Source organism: Amblyomma mixtum, chromosome 7 (assembly GCF_055824585.1).
Source record: "Amblyomma mixtum isolate Tamu chromosome 7, ASM5582458v1, whole genome shotgun sequence".
NCBI classification, from domain to species: domain Eukaryota; kingdom Metazoa; phylum Arthropoda; class Arachnida; order Ixodida; family Ixodidae; genus Amblyomma; species Amblyomma mixtum.
In genome coordinates, this window is record NC_143018.1 from 23,790,851 (window position 1) to 23,813,219 (window position 22,369).

The 22,369-nt window shown below is 48.2% G+C and overlaps 2 protein-coding genes across 2 annotated transcripts in view; both read left to right on the forward strand.

The window, feature by feature from the left end:
• Window positions 1–50: 50 nt before the first annotated feature.
• Window positions 51–20,551, forward strand: LOC149335293 (uncharacterized). Its single transcript, XM_089551967.1, has 3 exons — window positions 51–367; window positions 446–613; window positions 6,158–20,551. The coding sequence occupies exons 1-3, from the start codon at window positions 125–127 to the stop codon at window positions 6,404–6,406; spliced, it is 660 nt and encodes a 219-aa protein (XP_089408093.1). The 5' UTR covers window positions 51–124; the 3' UTR covers window positions 6,407–20,551.
• Window positions 20,552–20,691: 140 nt separating this feature from the next.
• The window catches only part of LOC149335294 (uncharacterized), a 34,924-nt gene continuing 33,246 nt past the window's right edge, over window positions 20,692–22,369 (forward strand). The window contains exon 1 of the mRNA XM_089551965.1: window positions 20,692–21,595. Within this exon, the coding sequence (XP_089408091.1) occupies window positions 21,572–21,595 (24 nt within the window). The 5' untranslated portion in view covers window positions 20,692–21,571. The remainder of the gene's footprint in view (window positions 21,596–22,369) is intronic.

Sequence of the window (22,369 nt, forward strand, 5' to 3'; positions counted from 1 at the left end):
AGTGTCCCTAGCGCGTCAAAAGTAGGGCTTTTTGGTCGCCAGTTTAATAAGCCTAGGGAACGTAACGCTTGACAGTCCCTAGGCAAAAAGGGTCTTCGCCTCGGTGGTATTTCTGCGTTTAGCGATGGCCATTCGAGGCATTTTGGTCGGCGACAGCCAACTCAAGCGAATGTGCAGGTCTCGCCTGCGGTTACGGCCGTCGGTTGAGACGTGCACATTTAGCTTCGGGGGCTACGACGCCGTGCGGCTGGCAAGCGCTGTGCGCCGACTCAATTTTAGTCGGTGCGAGTTTGTCGTGGTGTACGTCGGAGGGAATGACCTCACGTGCCCTAGGTTCACTCCGCAAGCGATTTGCGACAACATTAAGGTACGTACTACGTGGTTCCTGAACGCTTCCAATTTCGGTTCATTTCTGTACGGAATTCACATATATTTCGCGTCACAGGCCCTTGTCCTGCTCCTGCTGCGCGACGTGGCACCTGTCGTCTTCGTGGCAAAGGTGCTGCCTCGATGTTTCGCCACGACGGACGCCGAGGCAAGCCGTCGCTTGCTTAACCGCAAGTTGACGGCTGCGCTTAAGCGGATGCCGTGTGTAGGCATCTTAAACCCAGACGTGAGTACCGCTTCATACTTGCCTTAATTGTTGTTCGCCTTTCACAGAAAGGCAAGTGCAGTCAGCCAGCCTGCCGAGCGCTGGAGCGGCGTGCCGAGGAACAAAACAGTTAAATGTTTGCTCGGCGCAGTTGACAGTACGCCAACGCGCCTTCGTTCTGGCGCCAGTATAACATACTTTCACTTTCTTTGTGTCATAGGGTGGCGTTCTAGCGCTTTATACAGGCGTGCTGACGACTGTACAAGGATGATTAGACAAATATAGTGGTGCTATGTTTGCATCGGGAAACAAACAGTCGCGGAAAAAAACTTTAACGCCTCCATGTGATCGTTAATGTGCGAACTGTTTTGATAAAAGTGAAGGCGAGCAGACAGTGCATGGCACAGTCCCCTTGCTATTCTCAGAGCCCAAACTTTCCTTCGTCTCTGGGAATCGAGATGTGCACCCACAGATGCAGCTATCTCCTTCAAGGCCAATTTCCAGGTGCCTGGCATACTCTCTGAGCGTTTCATAACATGGCAGCTATACTATTGCAAGCATTCTAATTATTGCTTGCTACACTGGAGGGGTTGCAGTATACCATACACACTTGTCAAACTGTTAAGCAGTAATTGCATGAGGTCATCTTCTTTGGTGATGTGTCCCGTGACACCATTGCCAATCACTGGCATGCCCTTGAAGCGTCGCCTTGTCCAGTCACCTCACGGCATCGGGGAAGTGTAATTGTACTAGCTCCCCATTTTTAAGACTAAGCGGCATGAATTATGGCAACAGTAAAAATCTTCTGGTAATATATTGCATTTGTCAGGGATGCTGTGAGTCTTGCAAAAATTTGCAAGAAGGGACTTTAGTCTCCCACAACCATAATAGTTAATAATAGGTAGCCAAAATGACCTACCTTGCCCCATTATGCCTACCAAGCTTTCACTATACTATTTCACCGAGCTATAGCTCAGATGAAGCGAGCACTGGCAGCGTCTTGGCTGAAAGCATCCTAAAAAAACTTCCTTCGCTAATCCTCAAATCCTTCTGTGATTCTTGCGAGCTGCTTTTGGGCCATGAATGAGTGAACTTCTTGGCAAACCCAGAATTTGAGCGACAGTAGTTTTAAGGTAACCGATTGTAATGTGGGCCAACACGGCTACTTTTACCATAGAAAAATTGTGAAATGGATGTTGCGTTTCGGATTCTACGAAGAAATTTTTCCAAAAAAAAGGCTCAAGATTTTTTAGCAGCTATGTGTGTCGGCGATATGTGCCAGTTGCACATATCTCACATATCACCCACATACATTGCTGTCCAACTTATATTCTCATTTCTGCTACACCCCCTTACTGTAATGCCCCTGCAGAAGAATATAGGTACATGTATAAATAAATAAAAAAGCAAATTCTAGAACAGATTTGTTTTTAAAAGCAGTTTGTTTACAGCTTGCACAAAACACAATGCGGAGTTTATTGCAAGGGAAACAAATATTGAAACTGATACCTGGAGCAGAACATGACATTATCGCGAGGGCCCTAAGGAGTTCATGCATAGCATATGATTGAGGATGCAGCATCCAGTTGCCTGTGAGTCTCTGGTACGTTAATGATGGCAGATCTTCCAAAAGGCCGTGGTAGAAAATTTGTAATGTGCAGACATGTAGGCATTCTTGCACAAACATGCCACTGTTTATGTGCTGCGCATTCTTCAATGTCTGGTCAGCTGCCTTGGGCATCTCTTGGCAGCCCACAGATTCAAGCTAAGTATCACTATGTGGCAGTGGCCACAGTGACAACTAGGGTAAATGTTTTTGTATTATTATTGTTATTATTGCAGGATACAAAATGCTAGCCGTTGTGTGCCTGTGTGTCCGTAGCTGACGCTAATTTCAGAAAAAACGCTTTGGGTGTGCACTAGGCACGTTTTTGGAAGTTCTAACATCAGCGCACGCTCCCGATAAATGTGACACCTTTTTTTTAAGGAGGAAGAGCATGATCAAAGGAATGAAAAGTGGTTAGCGAATGACCTTCTCAAGCACCAAAATCATACTAGTTCACATGAACAGCAAAATCTATGGCTCTGAATGCGACAACTTGTGCAAACAGTGTGAGGAGAAATGGCATCCAAACAGCGTGGTGTGTGCGCAGGGGAAAATGTACACATTGTTGATGCAAACAGCAAAGAGCGAGCTAGAAGTTATGCAGGGTCGCACGTGCTAGTGGGCTAGTTTTTGTCCTTCGCATTGTCCGAGTGGCAATGACTGATGCAGTGGCAGACAGAGCCAACTATGTAGCTTGTACCAAAACAGGCGAGCAGCGAAGTTACATGCCAACCACATTGCATATTAATTTAAATTTAAGGCAGACAGCTGGGCTAGTTGGTGTTTAGATTGAGAGGACATAGTAGTAGCGCTTAAAAAACAAGGACGACAGGGTAGAGAAAGACAGCACAGGCGCTAGACATCAACTGACTTTATTCTCGAGAACAACAACGAATTTATAGGCGACAATCAGGAGCATAAAAAATCAGCTTTTGAATCGCATGCGTGATGGCACTTCCCGATACAAGAACCTCAAATCTTTAGTGCACAGATAAACATTTGGTTTGCTCACGCAGGTTTGCCATTCCGAGTGAATGAGAAAGGCTTCCAATACTTCCCAAACCTGCGTGAGCAAACCGAATGTTTATCTGTGCACTAAAGATTTGAGGTTCTTGTATCGGGAAGTGCCATCACGCATGCGATTCAAAAGTTGATTTTTTATGCTCCTGATTGTCGCCTATAAATTCGTTGTTGTTCTCGAGAATAAAGTCAGTTGATGTCTAGCGCCTGTGCTGTCTTTCTCTACCCTGTCGTCCTTGTTTTTTAAGCGCTACTACTATGTCCTCTAAATTTAAATTTGCTTGCCTATAGACTTTACAGCGCCGAGTCATTGGGGCTACCATCTTTGATGGCGTGGTCACACTGCCATTATATGCCTGCTCACTGCTCGGCTCCTGCCTCATCCTGACGGCTGCTGCTTCTAGGGGTTCGGCTCCGACAGGCAGTACTTCGACTGATATTGTCGTAAAGGAGTGGGAAGACAGCACTAATGTTTGTCCAAAGCATCCAAGAACATGTTAGAATCATAATTTGATCACTTTAAGCATTAAAACATGATCGGGCTGCATGTCGCAGAGAGACACTCAGCTCTCCTCCTCTTCAAACCAACGAAGGGATAGCTTCAATGCTACACTGTTCAACAACAAACCACAAGCTACTAGGCCATTCCTAATACGTTTTGAAGAGGCGTGCAAAAACCTCGGCATATTAGACACACTACCTGACATTGCTCAAAGATGAGGTCCACTTCCTTCATGGTACAATTTGCTAGCAGTCTGCGACTTCATGCTAACTCATTTCTGTAAGAAGTAAACTCCATAACAACAGATTATGTAAGAATTTCTTGTACTCTCAGAAAGGTACAATGGGTTCGCAGACTTTTATGCAGTTGAAAGCGCAGTGGTACAAGGGAATGGGAAAGTAATAGTAAGACTTCCACAGTGTGTATCGATTCTCAGTGCTCAGTGTTATGCCGTCTGTGTAGGTGTAGAAAAAATATTAAATCACCTTACATAGACTTATTTTTTTTACGCAGGCTGTCTAAGTGTACTTATAGCTCTTCTCTTTAAGAATGCAATCTCTGTGCTTCTTGGCAACATTATGCACGACATAAAAATAGGCACAGGTCAAGGACAAAACTGAAAACTTTGCTGGGTGCCAAGCCATGTCGGGATTAAAGGCAACGAGAGAGAAGACATCCAGAAGTACATGTACAGGGTCGTCCACTCTTAGAATGTCGCTCCGTGCTGCCGGTGCTCCGCGGGGCGCCTCTGGCGGGCGCCATAGAAATTATTGCGCAGGAGCAGTCAGAGCTGCAGGTGGGGCTTCGCGCGTCGTCTGCTACAGTGCGCCCTGTATTGCGGTGAAGTGGACTTCAATTTTGCACTGCATCCGCGAAACGAATTTCATGAATTTGCAAAAGACAATACTTGGTCTGCAGTATGGTCCTAGAAGTACAGCAAAACAAACGGTACAAATAAATGAAAGAGTTTAGAAGAAATTGCTGCACAAGCTCGTGAGTAACTAGGCAGAAGAAACTGAATGGAGAATGCCAACTGTTCGAGCGCTTGCCCTATATGTAGAAGCACTACGGTTTGTGAAACAATTTTTCTATAATACTTGGATGAATTTCAGCAATGAAACATAAGGACAGGTTATAGGAGGCATAGAAGTGTATTGGCCAATTTCTGACATTTAAAAGCTGCATCCCTTAAGCTCCCTTACTGCGTGCTAAGTGTGATGTGTCGTAATCCTCTCTCTAGCAGGTAGTGTGTTAGACTGGGTGTCGTAATGAGACTCTTGTGGCATGCTATCAGGATGAAACTGGCCATGTAGGACAGGGCTGCACATTATAGCTCCAGTGGGTTCCTTAATTCAGACTTATTCTCAAAAAAACAAACAAACTGGAAACTGTAGAAGCTGAGAAGACTAAAAGTGCTTTCATACTTGTCCAAAAATCCGGCGAGCGAAGCGGATTCGGCCAGATTCGGCCGCTTTTGACGCCGACAAGAGTGAAAAGTGGCGACGCGAGGCCGATCTGTTCAGGGCCGATTTCCGCGGCCGGGAAAGTTCCGCACCCAAAAACATGGCGGCACCCTTCGAAGCAAGACGCCTCGCCTTGGAATGAATTCGTCGTTGTTGCTGCCTTTTTCAGCGCATTCAGTGGCCTTAAATGGGACACCGGTCCTTTTCTTCACCTCACCTATATGTAAACGTATGAGTGCTAAATTTGCTTTATTTTTTATTTAGAGTGACGATTCTGCCGCTACTAGGCTTATGAGGAGCGTCGGTAGGTTGACAGTAATGGTTAAAGTCCTGACAAGCAGATGGCGCCACTAGGGTGGGCTTTTCTTTGCTAGTCTGTTTGCATACGCTGAACTAAAAATGGGAATGCGTCTGCGTTTAGCCTACGTAAGCGTGCTTACACTTATGTGACGCAGACAGCGTAAATTTATGCTCTTTTCTAAACATATCTATGTACGCCGCAAGCGGTGATGTGGTGGCCGGGAAGTGTGTGGAAAAGCGAGAAACAGCAGCGGCTCAGCGTTTCGGCCTCGCCCGGGCGTCAACAGATGAAAACAGGTCACAGTTTTTACGGCGAAGCGAATCCGCTTCGCTTGCTGGAAATTTGATGTAGTGTGAATGCACCTTAGGAGGCGTTGAAGTTATCAGTATATGCTGTTATCTTTCCAAAAAGCACTCCTAGCACACGGGGAAATCCAGGTCTCTGTTCTTATCCTTGTGTGTGTGCTTGGTTACCAGCCGTAAGTATATTTAAGGCATTTTAATTTGGTTTTCAGTGAGCACTGCGTTTGTGTGGATGCATTTTTTCTGCCTTCTTTATGCATTGTTTACTGGTTAGGTGTGCCAGAAAGCCGATATACTTGTTGCAGCTGTATGCTGTTGGGATGTCTTCCTCAATTTGCCTTATTTATCAGCATAGCGCATTTTATTTTCAGCATCGCTTCCTGGATGCAATGCGGGTGCCCAAGAGGCACCTTTTTGCGGCTGACGGCTACCATCTCTCGGCTGGCGAAGGCATCGAGGAGCTGGCAGAAGTCTTCGCCAGGGGCCTCTCAAAATTCTTCGGAGCGGGCATCCTGGCACCATTCGCAGCTCCACCAGCCAGGTACCTCATCCACCAGTGCCAACACTGCGGATCCAAGGGCCACCAGCTTGGGGACTGCTATGAGTACTGCAGGCCATAGGACCTGCACTGCGGCCTGCAGTACTCACAGCAATGGGCAGTGCAATCTTTCTAAGGTTTTGGTGATTGGTTTATAGTTTGGTTTACTGGGGTTTAACGTCCCAAAGCGACTCAGGCTATGAGGGACGCCGTAGTGAAGGGCTCCGGAAATTCCGACCACCTGGGGCTCTTTAACGCGCACTGACATCGCACAGCACACGAGCCTCTAGAATTTCGCCTCCATCGAAATTCAGCCGCCGCAGCCGGGATCGAACCCGCGTCTTTCGGGTGAGCAGCCGAGCGCCGTAACCATTCAGCCACCGCAGTAACTTGGTGACAGTGAGACCTGTTCCTGATGTGTTTCTGAGCTGTATCTGCTCTGTGGAGTCTGCAGCTTCACGTGTGCCTCTTTAATGTTCAATGACATCACCTTGATGAGTAACTTGGTGGCAGTGAGACCTGTTCCTGATGTGTTTCTGAGCTGTATCTGCTCTGTGGAGTCTGCAGCTTCACGTGTGCCTCTTTAATGTTCAATGACATCACCTTGATGAGTAACTTGGTGGCAGTGAGACCTGTTCCTGATGTGTTTCTGAGCTGTATCTGCTCTGTGGAGTCTGCAGCTTCACGTGTGCCTCTTTAATGTTCAATGACATCACCTTGATGAGTAACTTGGTGGCAGTGAGACCTGTTCCTGATGTGTTTCTGAGCTGTATCTGCTCTGTGGAGTCTGCAGCTTCACGTGTGCCTCTTTAATGTTCAATGACATCACCTTGATGAGTAACTTGGTGGCAGTGAGGCCTGTTCCTGATGTGTTTCTGAGCTGTATCTGCTCTGTGGAGTCCGCAGCACCACGTGGGGCTCTTTAATGTTCAGTGACATTGTCCAGTTCAGAGGCATTTTTAAGGCGAAAGCCTTTAATGGCTCATATTCGTGGCCATGACTCTGTCCATTCGTCTGTTGCATAAAACGTTTGGCATTTGTGGCGTTTTCCGAGCGTGCTAACCACTATCCTGCGCTGACTTCCTGCCAACGCATATGCAGTTCTCCTTGTCTAGGAGAGCGGTGCAGGAAAGGCTTTCGCCTCATCACACTTTAGATCTCCAAAGTGCCCCCTCGAAATTTTTGCATTCAGACTGCATTGAATTTACCATTGGTGTGGTCTAAATGAATTGAAAGCTTTCCACTTTGGCATCACTTATATCCCATGTGTAGCTTCGCAGCAATCACCTCGCGGCAAGCATTATTCACATCCATTAACCTGCTGGCCTACCTCATTATGCGAGGCAATGGTAAGCCTGAACTTTTGGTCAGAAAGAACAGTTGGTAAATATATGAAGAATCTGTGGAACCTCAAAGCTGTGTCCCTGTGAATGGTAAACTGGCATTGAAATGTTTGGTGCTGCCTCATGTTTATGTAGAATAGCAGTGCCTCGCAACTGTGTAATGCTGTGTTAGTACAGGCTGAATACATTTCATGCAGCCGTAGCAATTGCAGAACTTTGCAGTACTGTCTCACAAACGTCATTGCCACTACACCTGGTTTCGTATGTATTACAAATGCATTTGAACACAATGTGCAGTGGTAAGAAGAATTTACGTTATAAAAAATAGGTTCCACATACGTGGATTTCTATGACTGGTTCAAAGGGGGCTCAAAACCAGTTCGTTCTAGCAAGGCTTGACTGCGTCTTTTTCTCTCTGAAGAATGAAGCAGACACCCAGTTCCTCTGCAGTGATGGAGTGAGTGTTTGGATGAATTTTTGGATGCAGTGACGCTGTGACTCGGCTTCATTGCTTTGCCTCCTGCATGACTGTGGGGCACTCGTGCTTTCGCTCTTCTGCACCTTCTCATCAGACTGTAGCGGGATGTACTTCCACAAGCGTGAACCACACACCGTGCTGTTTAGAAGGGCAGAAGGCCTCAAAGCTTTGTTGCACATGGTATATGTAGCTGAGGATGCAGTGATGCCACCTAGTGCAACACACACTACATTCCCCCTTATTTAAGAGAGGAAGAGAAATGCACAGTATGCTCAGCACTACACAAGTACAAGTTCAGTCATTTGGCCCTTCGGATCAGTTTTCTAAACCTTGACACTAAAAAGGATGAACTTGAAGGTTGTGACCGGGGCGAAGCCATGAGGTCGGGCTAGGAAGAACTAGCTCCGTCCCTGCTGTATTATTAGTCTCACTGCTTTGATGGCTTCCTCTCAGTTTCATCTCCGGTAACACGTTCGGTAGGACCCCCGGACCTTGGGACATTGAACAGTGGGATGAGGAATAACCTGCAGCATTGAAGAACTTCCTTCAGGTCCTCCACTACGTACGGCTGGAGGATGTCCCAAAACCATCGCAGGGCTACTTATGTCATGCACCCGATGTTGCCCACTTGTCTTAAGTGGCCACTGTACCTGACCTGTATTCCTTTTTCTATTAGCTTGATCACTCAGGTTAAAAGACTGAGTCGAGGACCAGCCTGGCTCATGCCGTTTTGATGTCTTAGGAACTCGGTTTTGCAGGTGTCTGCCTATGAGAAGTTGTGCTGGGCTTACCTCACTGACACTAGGAATTTCCTGGTAGACAAGCAGTGCCTAGAAAGCATTGTCCACCTTGTGCATCTGGTCCTTGACGGTCCACACCATCCTGTCCACCTCTGCTTTGGACTGTGGGAATCTTGGGCTGCTGGTGACATGCCTGAAGCCTTACGGCTATGCGAAGGTAAAGATGATGTGGGATGAGAATTGTGGACCACCCCTGAGATGCCATGACCGGCAGATACGGTCTTGATTGCTGCAATGACTGCCATTGTTGTAGTACAGTGCTGACTAGTGACTACAGGGAAGATTGGAAAAGGTCGGCTCCCACCTCCACCTAGCGAAGACTTGGAGTCTGAGAAGGCATTGTTGGCTCTACGCGCTTACCACAGTTAGTCTTAGTGTTACTGTTCACTGTAGGCCACCACACTGACTCTTGAGCTATGCCTTTGCTTCAGTTAATATCTTGATGCTTGTCATGATTGAGATCCGTATGGAATGCTGAAGAGCCACCGACACAACAATGTGACCTCCTTTGAGAAGTAACCTGTAAGGGATCGGTGGATGCCTGCGGTGCTGTTAGGACCATCTGTCCTTTTGTTGCTGCCCTGGCACCCCGAAGTGGCGATCTGCTCGCAACCCCTGTCATGTGTGTCGGCAAGAAGCTCACAAGACGAGGCAGGCGGACGTTGAGTCGCGACATAGGGAAGGACGGGGGCACGTTTTCCTGGAACCACCCAAAGTGCCGTCTGCTGGAACGATGCAGCTGCGCGTGGAGACGTGGGCTGGGTCCCACGGTTTGCTAATTGTCCTCCAAGGAGTTGCTTTGCACCAGAGGCGCCAAGAATGATGTGGGCTGTCGCCTCGTTGAAGCCGCCATACTCCGGCCACCCCTCGTCCTGACATAGCAAAGATTGTCTGGGAGCAATCAAGTGTGACGTACAGTCAGCAAGGACGCGTCTAACAAGCTCCGTGGCATTGTGACGTTCATGAAACGGGCTGGCATAACAAAATGGAGCTGGACAAAAGGGATGTCCCTGCACAAACCCAGCAACAGCAGGTTTTGTGCTGCTTCCTGGATTTCGGGGGACTTCTGTCAACAGTCGTCGTGAAGATGAATGGCGTAGGAACGTGGTTCAGCGCTTGTTTTTTTTTTTTACTCGCGGTGGTAGCGACTTGGTAGAAGCTAATAATTGCCCTGATGGGGGGAGGCCGTCAGGGTCACGAGTGTTCAGGAAGGCAGCAACACGTGGGAGTGTTTTTGATGTCTTTTCATGTGTTTTCATTTTTATTTTGTTAGGGAGAGGGCTTTGAACCTTGCAAAAAGTGAAAGGCGTGCCATGCACTTTGTAAACCAATCGTGTTGAGCTTGTTATGATTGTACAAGCTTCAGTTTACTTTTTTTCAAGTGTTGACTGATTGCGTCTTTTATACTTCTTGGACGGCGGGGCAACTTTGGTGGAACCCGAACATTGGACCTTAAATCGTAACTTAGCCCCTCGAAAACTCTGAGGTTTCCTTGATTTTGCCAGTACTCCTTAAATCTGAAGCAGTAGTCTCGACTGCCTGGGCCAACCTTTGGTGCAGTACTCAAGCAGAAGGTTGCACTCGCCATCATTGGGTTAAGCTTTGGGACGTTCGTCTTGGCACGTGGAGACAAAATCTGGAAGGGTGCAAAGAATCCTTTCAGAAAACAGCTCAACAAGATGAGCTTGCCTTGGCAGTGGGCCGTTCGGTAGTCCACATGACAGCATGTCCTGAATGGCTAACAGTTTGCTGGGTACATACGGCAATGCACTGGAAGCACATCAGCTCCAGACAGAACAGCTGAATCTGCGAAGGTGGCAAGTCAACATCCATGCTCCCAACATTGCCAGTAGTAGCTGGTGGACCATCTCAAGGAAGAAATGTAGATTGCAGACATACTCTTCAATGCGAAGCACGAGCTAGCCTGCTGCTGAAGCCTCCTTCAGGCGACAGTAATGCTCTGTGCGTGTCTTGCCAAAGAAGATAACATCATTGATCATGTTCACAACACCTTCTTACCCTTGAAGTATCCGGGGCATCTGCTGTGGGAAGTTTCCCTTCCTGGGCAGTCACGATACCAACCAGTAGCCAGAGAAATCAGTAGTGACCAAATGAACCTGGTTATGAACCTGGTGCACTCTTGTGGCTTGGGTGCGCTGCCAATACATAAAGCTGCTCTTCAACATGCTTTCCATGATATATCAAAGTAGCGTTGTAGGCTCCCGAAGCCAAGACGATATAACCCAACCATTTCCTGGCCATTCCAATTCACTTCCCTCACCTTTCCTGGAGGTGTAAGCCTTGGTGCCATGAACTTCCATTTTTCTCATTTTTTTCCCCTTTGTAGCAGCACAATCACCATTAGTAAGCGGCTGCACTCCGAGATGGACTTCCGGGCCAGGACTGTAGCATTGAAGTGTTCATACGGGGAGGAAGGGTCAGACGTCTTTAAAACGTCATCAGACTCATCCATTACCTCAGGAGAGAGAGAGTCGACACGAGGTGGAGATACTTCACGCGTTGTGAAGTGATGTGCCAAAGGTAGAACGCAGCCTCCTCTTACGAGAACCATACGGCAGGATTCCAAGGCCAAAATGACAGCAGCTGAACGTGGACGCTGGCGATGTATGAGCCAGGACCTGGGGCCCAGGTGCCACAACCGTGGCAGCGTTATCCGCGTCCATCACATCTGGGTTCACCGAACTGCAGAGGGACAGAGACTTAGTCCCCTACAAATTAAACAGAGCGCGGTGCAGACGAAGCGAACAGGCTGGGAACCAGGTATCGGACGCCACTGTACACGCGATGGTATCGGGCAGTGGAAAGGCTTCAGGCTACCGTGTGTAGCGGTCAACACACGTAAGAATGTATTGAAACCTCGTGATGGAGGAAGAGAGCCAACAATGTCGACGTGGACATGATCGAAACGACAGTCGGGGGGGCTGGAAAGGGTGGTGAGGTGACCACATGTGGCGCGTTGTTTTTGCACGCTAACATTGCAAGCACTCACGAGCCCAGCGATGCACGTCTCTGTTGACGTTAGGTCAGACGCGTAGCACGAATGCTGGGATGTCTTTCGTTGTGCAGCTGTTCGAACATTTGGCGGCGGAACGCGGTGGTTACAAAAGTTAGTAGAGAACCACGGGAAACATCACACACGATGGTGCCTGAGCAGGACGGCAGGGTCACTGACGACAAGTTCAGAGAGCTAGGGCTGGCCTGGAGGCTTGAAGCTCACTGCCTAACGCCTGTGTGGCAGGCAGCGCTGCGAAGTCGAGCGCGTCTGATGAGCGACACGGGAGAGCGCATCGGCAGCACTCTTCACGGGTCCTTCGATCTGTCTGATATCCACCGTAAATAGAGAATTAAAACTCAGGTGCTGTTTCTCTCATGCAGTGTATGATCTTTGATTCACACGAAAAGCAAAAGTTAAGGACTTGTGGTCGGTGAGCTCATGAGAAACGGCTCCTTCCAAGATGTGACGGAAATGGCGAGATAGACAGGTAGCAACTCACAGCCGAAAGTACAGTAACGCGCTTCTGCACGCTTCAGCTTCTAGGAGAAGAAACCCAGCGGGCACCAGCAGTCGTCCTGAAGCTGTTGCAGGATGACGCTTACAGCTGCACCAGAGGCGTCGGTGATGAGACTCAACGGGGCGTTGGCCAGTGGGTGCATGATCAGAGTAGCATCGGCAAGTGTGTTCTTGACGACTTTGAAGGCGATTTCGGCAGCTGACGTCCACTCGAGAGGAGTGTGAGGACCATGCTGTGACTTTAAGAGATTGGTGAGGGGTAGGGTAATGTGGGCAATTCCGGTCAAGAAACAGTGGAAGTTTAGGAGGCTGAGGAACTCGCGAAGCGTGCGGAGTGACTTGGGGTGAAAAAAGTCTCGGATGGCGCGCACCATGCTCTCCAGAGGGCGAATTCTCTGCGCTTATACGTGATGGCCAAACAATTCGATGGTTCTGACGCTAAAAACGCACTTGGCTGGATTGATGACAAGAGGGTGCTCTTCGAGGCGTGAAAAGAGCAGGCACAGGTGTTCAGCGTGTTCTTCTGTTGAGGAACTGGCAACACAAGATCGAGATACGCGAACACAAAACACAGGCCTCTAGTGATTTCGTTGATGAAGTGTTGGAATGTTTGAGCAGTGTTTCGCAGACAAAAGGGCATATGGGTGTACTTGAAGAGGCCAAACGGTGTTACAGTGGCAGTCTTGGGGATGTCTGCAGGCTCCACCGGGATCTGATGGTAGGCCTTCACCAGGTCAATCTTGGAAAATATGGTCATGCCTTGCAGGTTGGCCTCAAAGTGATGAATATGAGGGAGAGGATATCGATCCGGGACAGTGTGGGCGTTGAGGGCATGATAGTTGCCGCAGGGGCGCCAATCGCCGGGGTCATGTTTTGGCACCATATGCAGCGCCGAATGATAACCAATTGCAGCATATAGTCGAATTCGAGGTGGGCAATGCAAGGCGGTCACCAGCAAGTCGGCACGGTCAGCAAAACACTGGTGGGCCTGTAGTGACTACGTGGTGTGTGAAGGTGTGACGGACGGGAAGCTCAAAGTTGCTGGGTCACGTAATGGCAGGAAAATTGGCCAGAATCGCAGCAAAGGCGTGTCGTAGCGGCATCCGGCTGCTATCGGGGTGAGCGTTCCAGCACAACGGAGATGAATCGAGAAGCAGCGAGGTCCGTGTCCAAGCCCAGAGCGAAAGACGCCTGTCTGTTTATTGCAGCCAAATATATACATGCCCAATGGCGTCACTGTTCTCACGTGACTCGAACGCAGACGCATGTCAGCACAAGGCGGACGACGGCAGCTGCGGGGTGGCTTGGAGGATGGGGGTGGCCACCGGGGCGAGGATGCTGTTCAGACAAGTGAGTCGTGTGGTCCACCTGTCGGCGAGATCGGAGGTCGACAGCCGGGCCAAAAGTGGCGATAAAGTCTGCTCCGAGGATTGCAAACCGCACGGCCGCGATAATGAAAATCCATCGAAATGTGCGGTGCAAGCCCAAACCATGGGTGACTGAGCGCTGTTGGGGGTGTTGACTGCCTGCAAAGGCGCTCCTTGCACAGCACGTTGCCGGACGAGGCGGGAGGCAAGCACAATGCTAACCTGTGCACCACTGTCCACGAGGAAGCGGCATCCCGAGATCCTGTCGGTGATGTATAGTAGGCGGCTGGATGTAGAGCCAGAGTAACTGGCCGCCATCAGCGACTCGTCGGCGCGTTTCCCAACCATAGGCAACGCTGCCGGCACTGGCAAGCAGCAGCACCGAACTTGTGGTGGTACCAGCAGAACCCGTCTTGGGCTGGGCTCTGGCTCCAGGAACTGGAACTGGACTGGATGACTGGAACTGGAACGATGGCGCAACCGTTGGCGAGAGGAACACTGGCAGCGACGAGGAATGGACGCTCGCAGTGCGGCAACAGTGCTCGCAAGGTGGTTGATTTTAGCCTCGAGGCTTGACTGCTGGTCCACGAGAGTGGATGACGCGGCAGAAGGAATTGCAGCCACAGAACGCGGGCCAGAGTAGTCCGAGACACGGTCAGCCAACTCCACGAGCTTATACAAGCTAATGTCGCTTACTGCAGCCAGGACGACCACGAGGTTCTGAGGCAGGCGCTGTTGACGTCATGTGGGCGGTCACCGAGCAGCTGTCGTATGCGATGGAGGAGCTGAGATGGTCGACGGTCACCAGGGTCCTCAGTGCTGAGCAACTGCTGCAGGCGAGTTCTTCGGGAGCCCTGTAGTGGCAGTATCACCATCAGCAGTGGTGCTCTGCCTCGGCTGATGACATACGCTCGTGGTGGCTACGTGGGGCCACGTGATGAGTAGAAGAAACACAGTTGATACCTGGTTCCGAGCCTCTCCTCTTCACCTACGTCACGCTCCGTTTTGTAGGGGTCTAAGTCTCTGTCCCTCTACACCGTTCTTTTTCTATCAAAATGTCTTTTTTAATTTCGAGCATTATTTCCTTTTCATTTATCTTCAATTGGCTTTAAGCCCAGCAAAATGTTGCTGGTCCGGACTCCCTCTCTTTTGTTTTCTAATATTTTTCGGAGGGGACGAATGAAAGGGTTGTGAACCTTGAAAGGAATGCCGGGAAATATGCTTGCGACGACTGAGACTTTGGTGCAGGAGTCGGCATTGAATGACGGCCGCATTTGTTGACAAGAACTTCAAATAACTTTACTTTCAGGTGATGGCCCTTCACGGCAGCCAGGCTTCACCATACTGGCTAACGGTTTTCGCCTTTACTTCTCACCCACTTGTTTTTTCTTCATGCATAGTAATTCAAAGGGGCCACTCTTGGTACAGAAGTTTCAGAAGGCACGCCGAGTTGGGCACTCTCCGCACGCGGCTGCGATGTACGGCCTCACAACTAAGAGAGATGGGCAAGCTTTTCACCCAACGACAGCTTCCCTTTATGCATTTGTGTACTGCTGACTGCAAGCCACAGCGATTCCACTGAGTTGCAAATTCTGCATTCGTTATCAGCATCTTCGTACTGGCGCGCTTGAGTCAGAGCTGTGCAGATGGCCATGTTAGTGTGTTGGGTTGCCCGCTAGGCCTAGCCTTGACCCTGGCTAGCGGGTGGAACCAACGAAGATGCTCTCAAGGCTGGAAACTAGGCCCTCTATTTCAGCAAGCATCCGTTTTCATATAATTGAGCAGTGCCCTCTACATTGCCCCTTCAAGAGATGTTGCATTTGGTAGCCCACATTATAAGCCACCACTTTCAGCATGAACTTTGGACGGTGACAGCAGGATAAATGTATTTCATAGTGCAACTCTACCATTTGATAATAGTGGAAAATTAACCAGCGACCCTCAACTGACAGTTGTCTGGTCCGGTGGGATTCCCTCCAGCGTGCCCAGCACAGACAGAAAGCCTGTGAAGGCGTCGGGGACAGCAGTCACTTCTGCACCTGGGTGCACTTTAAATTTGGGAGGAAGTCTGTTGGTCTTAATGCACATGAACTTGATAAGTCTTCTTCCGAAACTAATACCATGGTTGCAGAGGCAGCCGCACGGGAAATGAGCGCCACGACGCAGCCTGATGACAAGGCAACGATGCACAGTTTAGCCGGCTAGTCACGCAGCTATCAGAACAGCACCAAAGCTAAAAATCGGAGATGTATTGATTGCGCACACTGCGGAAATCGTGATCATCAGGCAAAGGAATGTCCATATAAAAGAGAGCAGTGTTTTCGGAGTGGAACGACTGGCCATTGCGCCCTAAAATGCTGCTCACAATCGTGTGTTCGGACCTGTCACAGGCATTATGGCGGTGCTTACGCTGTTCAGTCAGACAGCGGGGCACCTGAAATGGAGGAAGGTGATATTTCAACCGCATTCACACTGCAGGAAGCACAGGAAAAGCCAAGTCTGCCCCAGTCACTCTGCAGGGTCATTCGCTGGGGTGGTGTTTCGCTCAGTATGGTGATTGACACGGGATCACTATTTTGTATCATCCTGCAGGAGGTGTATCCCAAGCATCGCCTAAGCTGGCCCTGGTTATTGAAGTGCAAACAAAAGCTTAGCTGCTACCTTGGCAAGCTGTCCACTCTCGGTCAATTGAATCTCTGAGCACATTTTGCAGGAAAGACTATTCCTGCTGCCCTGATTGTTGTGGGATGCTCAGGTCGTAGCCTTTGCGGAAGGCATATAATCCAAGCGCTCTCGCTTCTGCCGCCTGGTTTTCTCGCTACGGTATAACCCACTCCAGCAGCTCCGGACAGCCTCTTGAACGATTTTTTTTTTTTACCTTTTTCAACCGGGGCTTGGAAGCATTAGGGGGCCACCGGTGAAATACCACCTGAGAGAAAACGCAGAACCTAAGTACCACAAAGTGCGGCCAATACCATATGCTCTTCGTGACAAAGTTGAAACAGAGCTGAACCGTTTAGTCAGTGAAGGCATATTATCACCAATTGCACATTCTGAGTGGGCAGCGGCAATCGTACCGGTAAGGAAGAAAGACTAGTCCCTTCGCATTTGTGCCGATTTCAAGACTACCATAAATGCTGCCTGTACAACCGACCGGTACCCACTGCCAAGCATTGACGACATGGACATTTCCGCATTGCTTCGTGGGGGATCCCTTTTCACTGTACTGGATCTCAAGGATGCATATAACAAACTTCTGTTGGATGAAAAGGCAAAGAACTTGGTTGTCATAAACACTCACAAGCATTTCTTCTGCTATAACTCTCGTCCCTTTGGAATTGCCTCGGCTGCTGCGATTTTTCAGCGATGCATGGGGACTGCCCTGACTGGCCTTCTGGGTGTGCAGGTGTACTTGGACGATGTATTGATAGCAGAAAGCGAAGATGGGGACGTATCAGTGCTCCGGGATGTTTTGCGACGGTTACAAGACAATGGTGTCAAGCTGAAGACAGATAAATGTCAGTTCCATAAAGACTGAGTCGTTTACTTCGCTTGAAAAGAATCTAGCTCCTATACGAGATTCACCGCAGCCTACGAATATAAGAAAACTGCACTCGTCCTTCGGTCTTCTGGCTTATTACCACTGGTTTCTGCCACACATGTCCACATTGTTACTCTCATACCAACTGCTTAAAAAGGAACAGATATAATAGTGGGACACACAGCAGGAAAATTTATATCACCAGGCTAAACAAACTTCTGGACTCTCCAGTGCTGACATATTTCAACTCCAACCAACCAGTGCAGTTGGACTGTGATCCGTCACAGTCGGGGTTAGGTGCTGTTATCTCGCACCGCATGGGCAAAATGGATAAGCCCATTACTCTTCGTTCACACACATTGACTTCAGTTGGAAAGAATTATTCACAGCTCGAGAAGAAAGCTCTGGCGCTGGTGTTCGGAGTAGCAAGGTTTCGAGACTATCTACTCGGACCGGAGGTCACGTACCATCAGCCACTCATGGGATTGCTACGGGAAGATAGACCTGCGCCTCCAATGGCATCAGCACGTATACAGAGGTGGGCTCTGTTCCTGAGCCAATGTCGGTACCGCATTGGCTATAGATCCGGTAAGCAAAACGCCATCGCAGATGCGCTCAGCCGCTTGCCCGTGCCGACTCCAGATGCTGGTCTCTCGGGCACCTTACCAGAATACGCACTTGCATTAGAGCACCTTGGCCGCTCATCTGCCTGGTGCCTTACAGGCACTAACGAGCGCAGGCGAAGACCTCAGTATTGTCCGGCACTTTGTAGAAAAGGGATGGCCTTAAACACCTCTTGCAGTGCCACAGTCATCTTCAACCTTAATTTTTCAGAAGGCTGGAGCTGTCGAGCGCAGATGGCCTGCTCCACTGGGGTCATCAGATTCTCGTACCCGTGAAAGCGTCACACCTTATGCTCACTGAGCTGCATCAGTCTCGGCAACGTGCATTCGCGATGAAAAGACTGGCTCGGACGCTATTCTGGTGACCTGGGCTGGACGGTGAGATCGAAAGTCTTGGACATTCTTGCATGCCATGTATACAAGCGCAACCAACACCACATTGCGAGTCTCCTATCAGTTGGCCAGAAACAGGAACTAAGTGGTCACGGCTTGACACCGGTTATGCCGGACCCATCAACGGACGCACGTTGCTGATAGTCGTCATTTCGCTCACAAAATGTACCAAGGCACTCCCGGTCCAGTCATTGACCACTGAAATCACAATCCCTCAGCTTCACGAACTGTTCACTCGTTTTGACTTGCTGCGACTGTGGCACGACTGTGCCAGATAACGGGAGGTGCTTTGCAACTTGCCTAGCTTCTAGCCGTTATGAATTGCACTGGTACTCCGCCTGGTACTCAACAGTTACCTTCTCACCGTCTTGTGTGACCGCCATAGCTGCCAAGTGCTTGTTGCACTTCACACTTCAGATATAGTGTCTCCAAAATGGACAAACTGCAGTGCTCCCTTCGTTGGTTGTTTAAAAAAAAAAAAGCGAAATGTTGGGTGTGTTAAGATGTTCGTGACTTGTGTAAGGTTAGTAAAACTTAAATGGTTCGACATTCTTTAAAAGGTTATTCATGGTAGCAAACTGAAATGTGTGCCTGGTGCTACCAATGTGAAATGGTTTTGAACTTGTGTGTATAGAAATGCGACCTGTCACTTAGTGTGAATTATCTTCATATTGCTGTTCTGCCATGTGTGTGCACATTTTTATGCTATGATTTGTTCCCAATCACATTGTTGTGTGATGTGTCCAAACTGACAGCTCTGTGTTCACTTGTTTTGAAAATGTGCAAAATTTTGGGGGTGTTTCACGAATAAATCAAGGAAATGTTCCGAGCCTTTGTCAGCTTAGTCAAACCTTAGATGGCTTGACATGTTTTCAAATAGTTATAGTTGGAGGTAAACTGAAATGTTGCACGTTTTAGAAATTGAGTTTATTGAAGTGGAATTTCTCAAGTGGCATGAATTGTGAACTTTATGTTGGTGTTTGTTCATGTAGATGCATATTTTTATACAATGCTTTGTGTTTGCAGTGACTTTGTTGCAAGACAAGACTTGAAAACTTCAACATTTTTTAGTTTTTCCTGTTTGGCTACAGATGTCTTGTTTTCCGAAATGAATTGGTAATTCTCTCTACCTGCTCATAATTTTGTTCACTTCCTGAAAGGAACAAAGGTGGTGCAATGTGCGATTGTATTTTTTTTGCGATATATTGTAAATATCACGTATTTAGCATTTGTCAGGTGTGAGTGCTCATAAAGACCTATGGAGTGTCTATGATAAATTGGGATCATAATAAGGGGCATGGTTAAGGTGGCATATGGAAGTGTAAAGCACACAAGTTGACTCATCATTGGTTTGTTTACGTAATGAGGGATGAAGGATGCGTTTGAAACGGGATGTTGGAGCATAAAAAAAAATAAGAGAAGCACGGGTGTGTCCAAACGTATGCAGATAGGTGGTGGAGGTACAACTTTCGGAGAAGTTGTCAGTGGAGGCATTTGAGGACAACTTCAACTATAGTCGGATACAACTTAAGTCTGCAGTGAAGCTCCACCCACATTCAGCCTCCGTGCACAGAATTCCTCCACAACGAAGAAGTAGTCCGCTGGATATGTTTCTTTTCTAAACAAGCCCATCACAACCAAAAAAATTATGACTCTAAAATTTTGATACATGGATTGCTTGACGTAGTCGAACATGAAAAAGCTGATTTTGTTTACTGTTGCGATTAGCCACCTGAGTAGTACAGGACGCCGCGGACTGCGGCCCAGTGTTGGGAACCGCTGTTTTTTTTAACTTATATCCTAGTATATGAGGTTTTAGCTGCAAGTCTGACATGGAGTCCCGGCTGTTCCTTTGACCTCCTTGAAGTCAGTATTACACCGTGCAGTGCCTGTGTGTAACTCTTCATTTTACCCTCATAATATGAGGGGTGTACACAGCCTGCGAAAATATGGCTATAAGCTATCTCTTGCATTTTCTTCAAACGTTCTGTGTTGTATTAGTGTTATGTGCCACCATCACATGGCTTGTGTTTTCAACAATTTGCTGCCTTACCACCAGAATTGACGCGCGAGGACTCCCATTTTTGCCGTTTGTTTCGTTTGGCATTGGACAGTTACACCTAATAAACTAAGTGACACTGTGCAGGCTACACCTCGTCCCTCCTTGCCGGCCACTGCGAGTCTCATTTTACGCAGCGACATAGCGTGTCACATCGGAACCAGCAGTGATTTTCTGGAAATGAGCTTTATGAACGGCACCAGCTGCATAAATCTGCTTTTTGTTTTTCGGCACTCGTATTACCAAAATGACGTGGAGGTAGCAGGACCACAGTATTGCAGAATTCGAGGTGCGCAAAAGCACTATAGTCGCATACAACTTAAGTCTGCAGTGAAGCTCCGCCCATATTCAGCCTTCGCGCACAGAATTCCTCCACGACGAAAAAGTAGTCCGCTGCTTAAACGCTGCTTTTTACGTTAAGAAGTTAATGACAAGAAAAAATTATGAGCTCTAGAATTTTTATTTGCGAATTATTTGATATAGTCAAACATTAAAAAGCCGATTTTGTTTACAGTTGCGGTTGACCAGCGTAGTAATACAAGACGCCGCGGCCCAGTGTTAGCAACTGCTGTTTTTTTTTTAAGTTGTATCCTACTATAGCTGATAATTTAGACCTGTAAAATTGGCATCAACCTGACGGGCCAACGCTGCATCGCTCAGGAAGAATATGGGGTAAATTTTTTTTTTTTTTCTATATCGCCTCGCAAGGATCACTTTCATTCATAGGTAAAGGTAGTAAAGGCAATAACCAGCGTATCTTAGTGGGAAAATGCAAAAAAAACCTTGCAGTGCGCCTTCAGAGTTTTGCTGTTCAATAAAATAAGGCAGTTTCGGAATCGCTCTGAAGAAAAAATGTACTTCCGCGTTGCGAATTTACAAGCCTGTATCCATCGAGGGTCAAGACTGGCCACAAGCCTAGCACAAATCCGGTAAACGAATTCAAATATGGCGGAGCAGTAGCGGCGCCGAGTTTTATTTGCATTAACTGCTCTGGTTAAGAGCAAAAGCTGTCGTGGACTTTGCGAGTATTGAGCGAGTTTGTGTACTGTTACCCAGCTGGTGGTTCAGGATTAGAGCACCGAGAGGACGGAATGCGAGCAATCGGATTGTGATGACGGTGGTGGCGGCTGTTAACGTGAGTGATGTAGAACGTAAAAAATCCTTGGGCGGCATGCTGACAACTTCGCGATGCGTTTGCACTGCTTATTCTTAGTAACTGCTTATGTTATTCAAACTTGACTTCCTTACGTGTTATCATTCATCTTCATTCAAGCACCCGTGCGGCCGCCGTAGCTGGCGCGAGTGCTGAAAGCAGACTGCGGAACGCATGCGAAGAGTAGCATGTCGAAGTGTGCTCTGTATTTTGGTCGCGCCTATACAGCGGGTTCACCGAAGGAATCTTTTTACGATGTCTGTTTAGCGTTGAAGCACTGCACATATCTGGTCTGACCGCTACCCAATGCTAAACTTGTGCAGTTTATGGATTGCAGCAAAAAAAAGGAGGCACCTCTCTCGTTCTTTGCAATCGTGTGGCCGTTTTTGCTTTGCCTGCATAAATTGAGTAGTTTTTGGCGCTTGATATTTTGCGTCTTTCACTGCCCGTCGTGCTAGCCCAGATTTGCATGGGAGCATTCCAATATTGCACTGCTGTTGTCAATGTATTGAGGTACTTGCCTCTTGCAGTGTGGTGCCCGGGTTGCATCCCAGAACTCGAGAGACGAGGCTTGAAGGTGAAGAGAGTACAGGTATGAAATATATGAGAGGGAACAAACTTCAAGCAGAAAATTGCAAATTTCTTGGTTATTTCTCTACTAAATTGCGCAACGACATTGGGATATTGTAGGCGCAGACGAAAACCAGTTAAACAGAGAGAAAAACTGCGCTTGTCACAAATAACGGAGTAATCAAT

What these genes read in the sequence shown, in the direction of transcription:
- LOC149335293 (XM_089551967.1), top strand. Translation starts at nt 125, where the DNA reads ATGGCCATTCGAGGCATTTTGGTCGGCGACAGCCAACTCAAGCGAATG. An exon ending in CGATTTGCGACAACATTAAG is followed by an intron (nt 368 to 445) that starts GTACGTACTACG and finishes TTCGCGTCACAG; the next exon opens with GCCCTTGTCCTGCTCCTGCT. An exon ending in TAGGCATCTTAAACCCAGAC is followed by an intron (nt 614 to 6,157) that starts GTGAGTACCGCT and finishes TTTTATTTTCAG; the next exon opens with CATCGCTTCCTGGATGCAAT.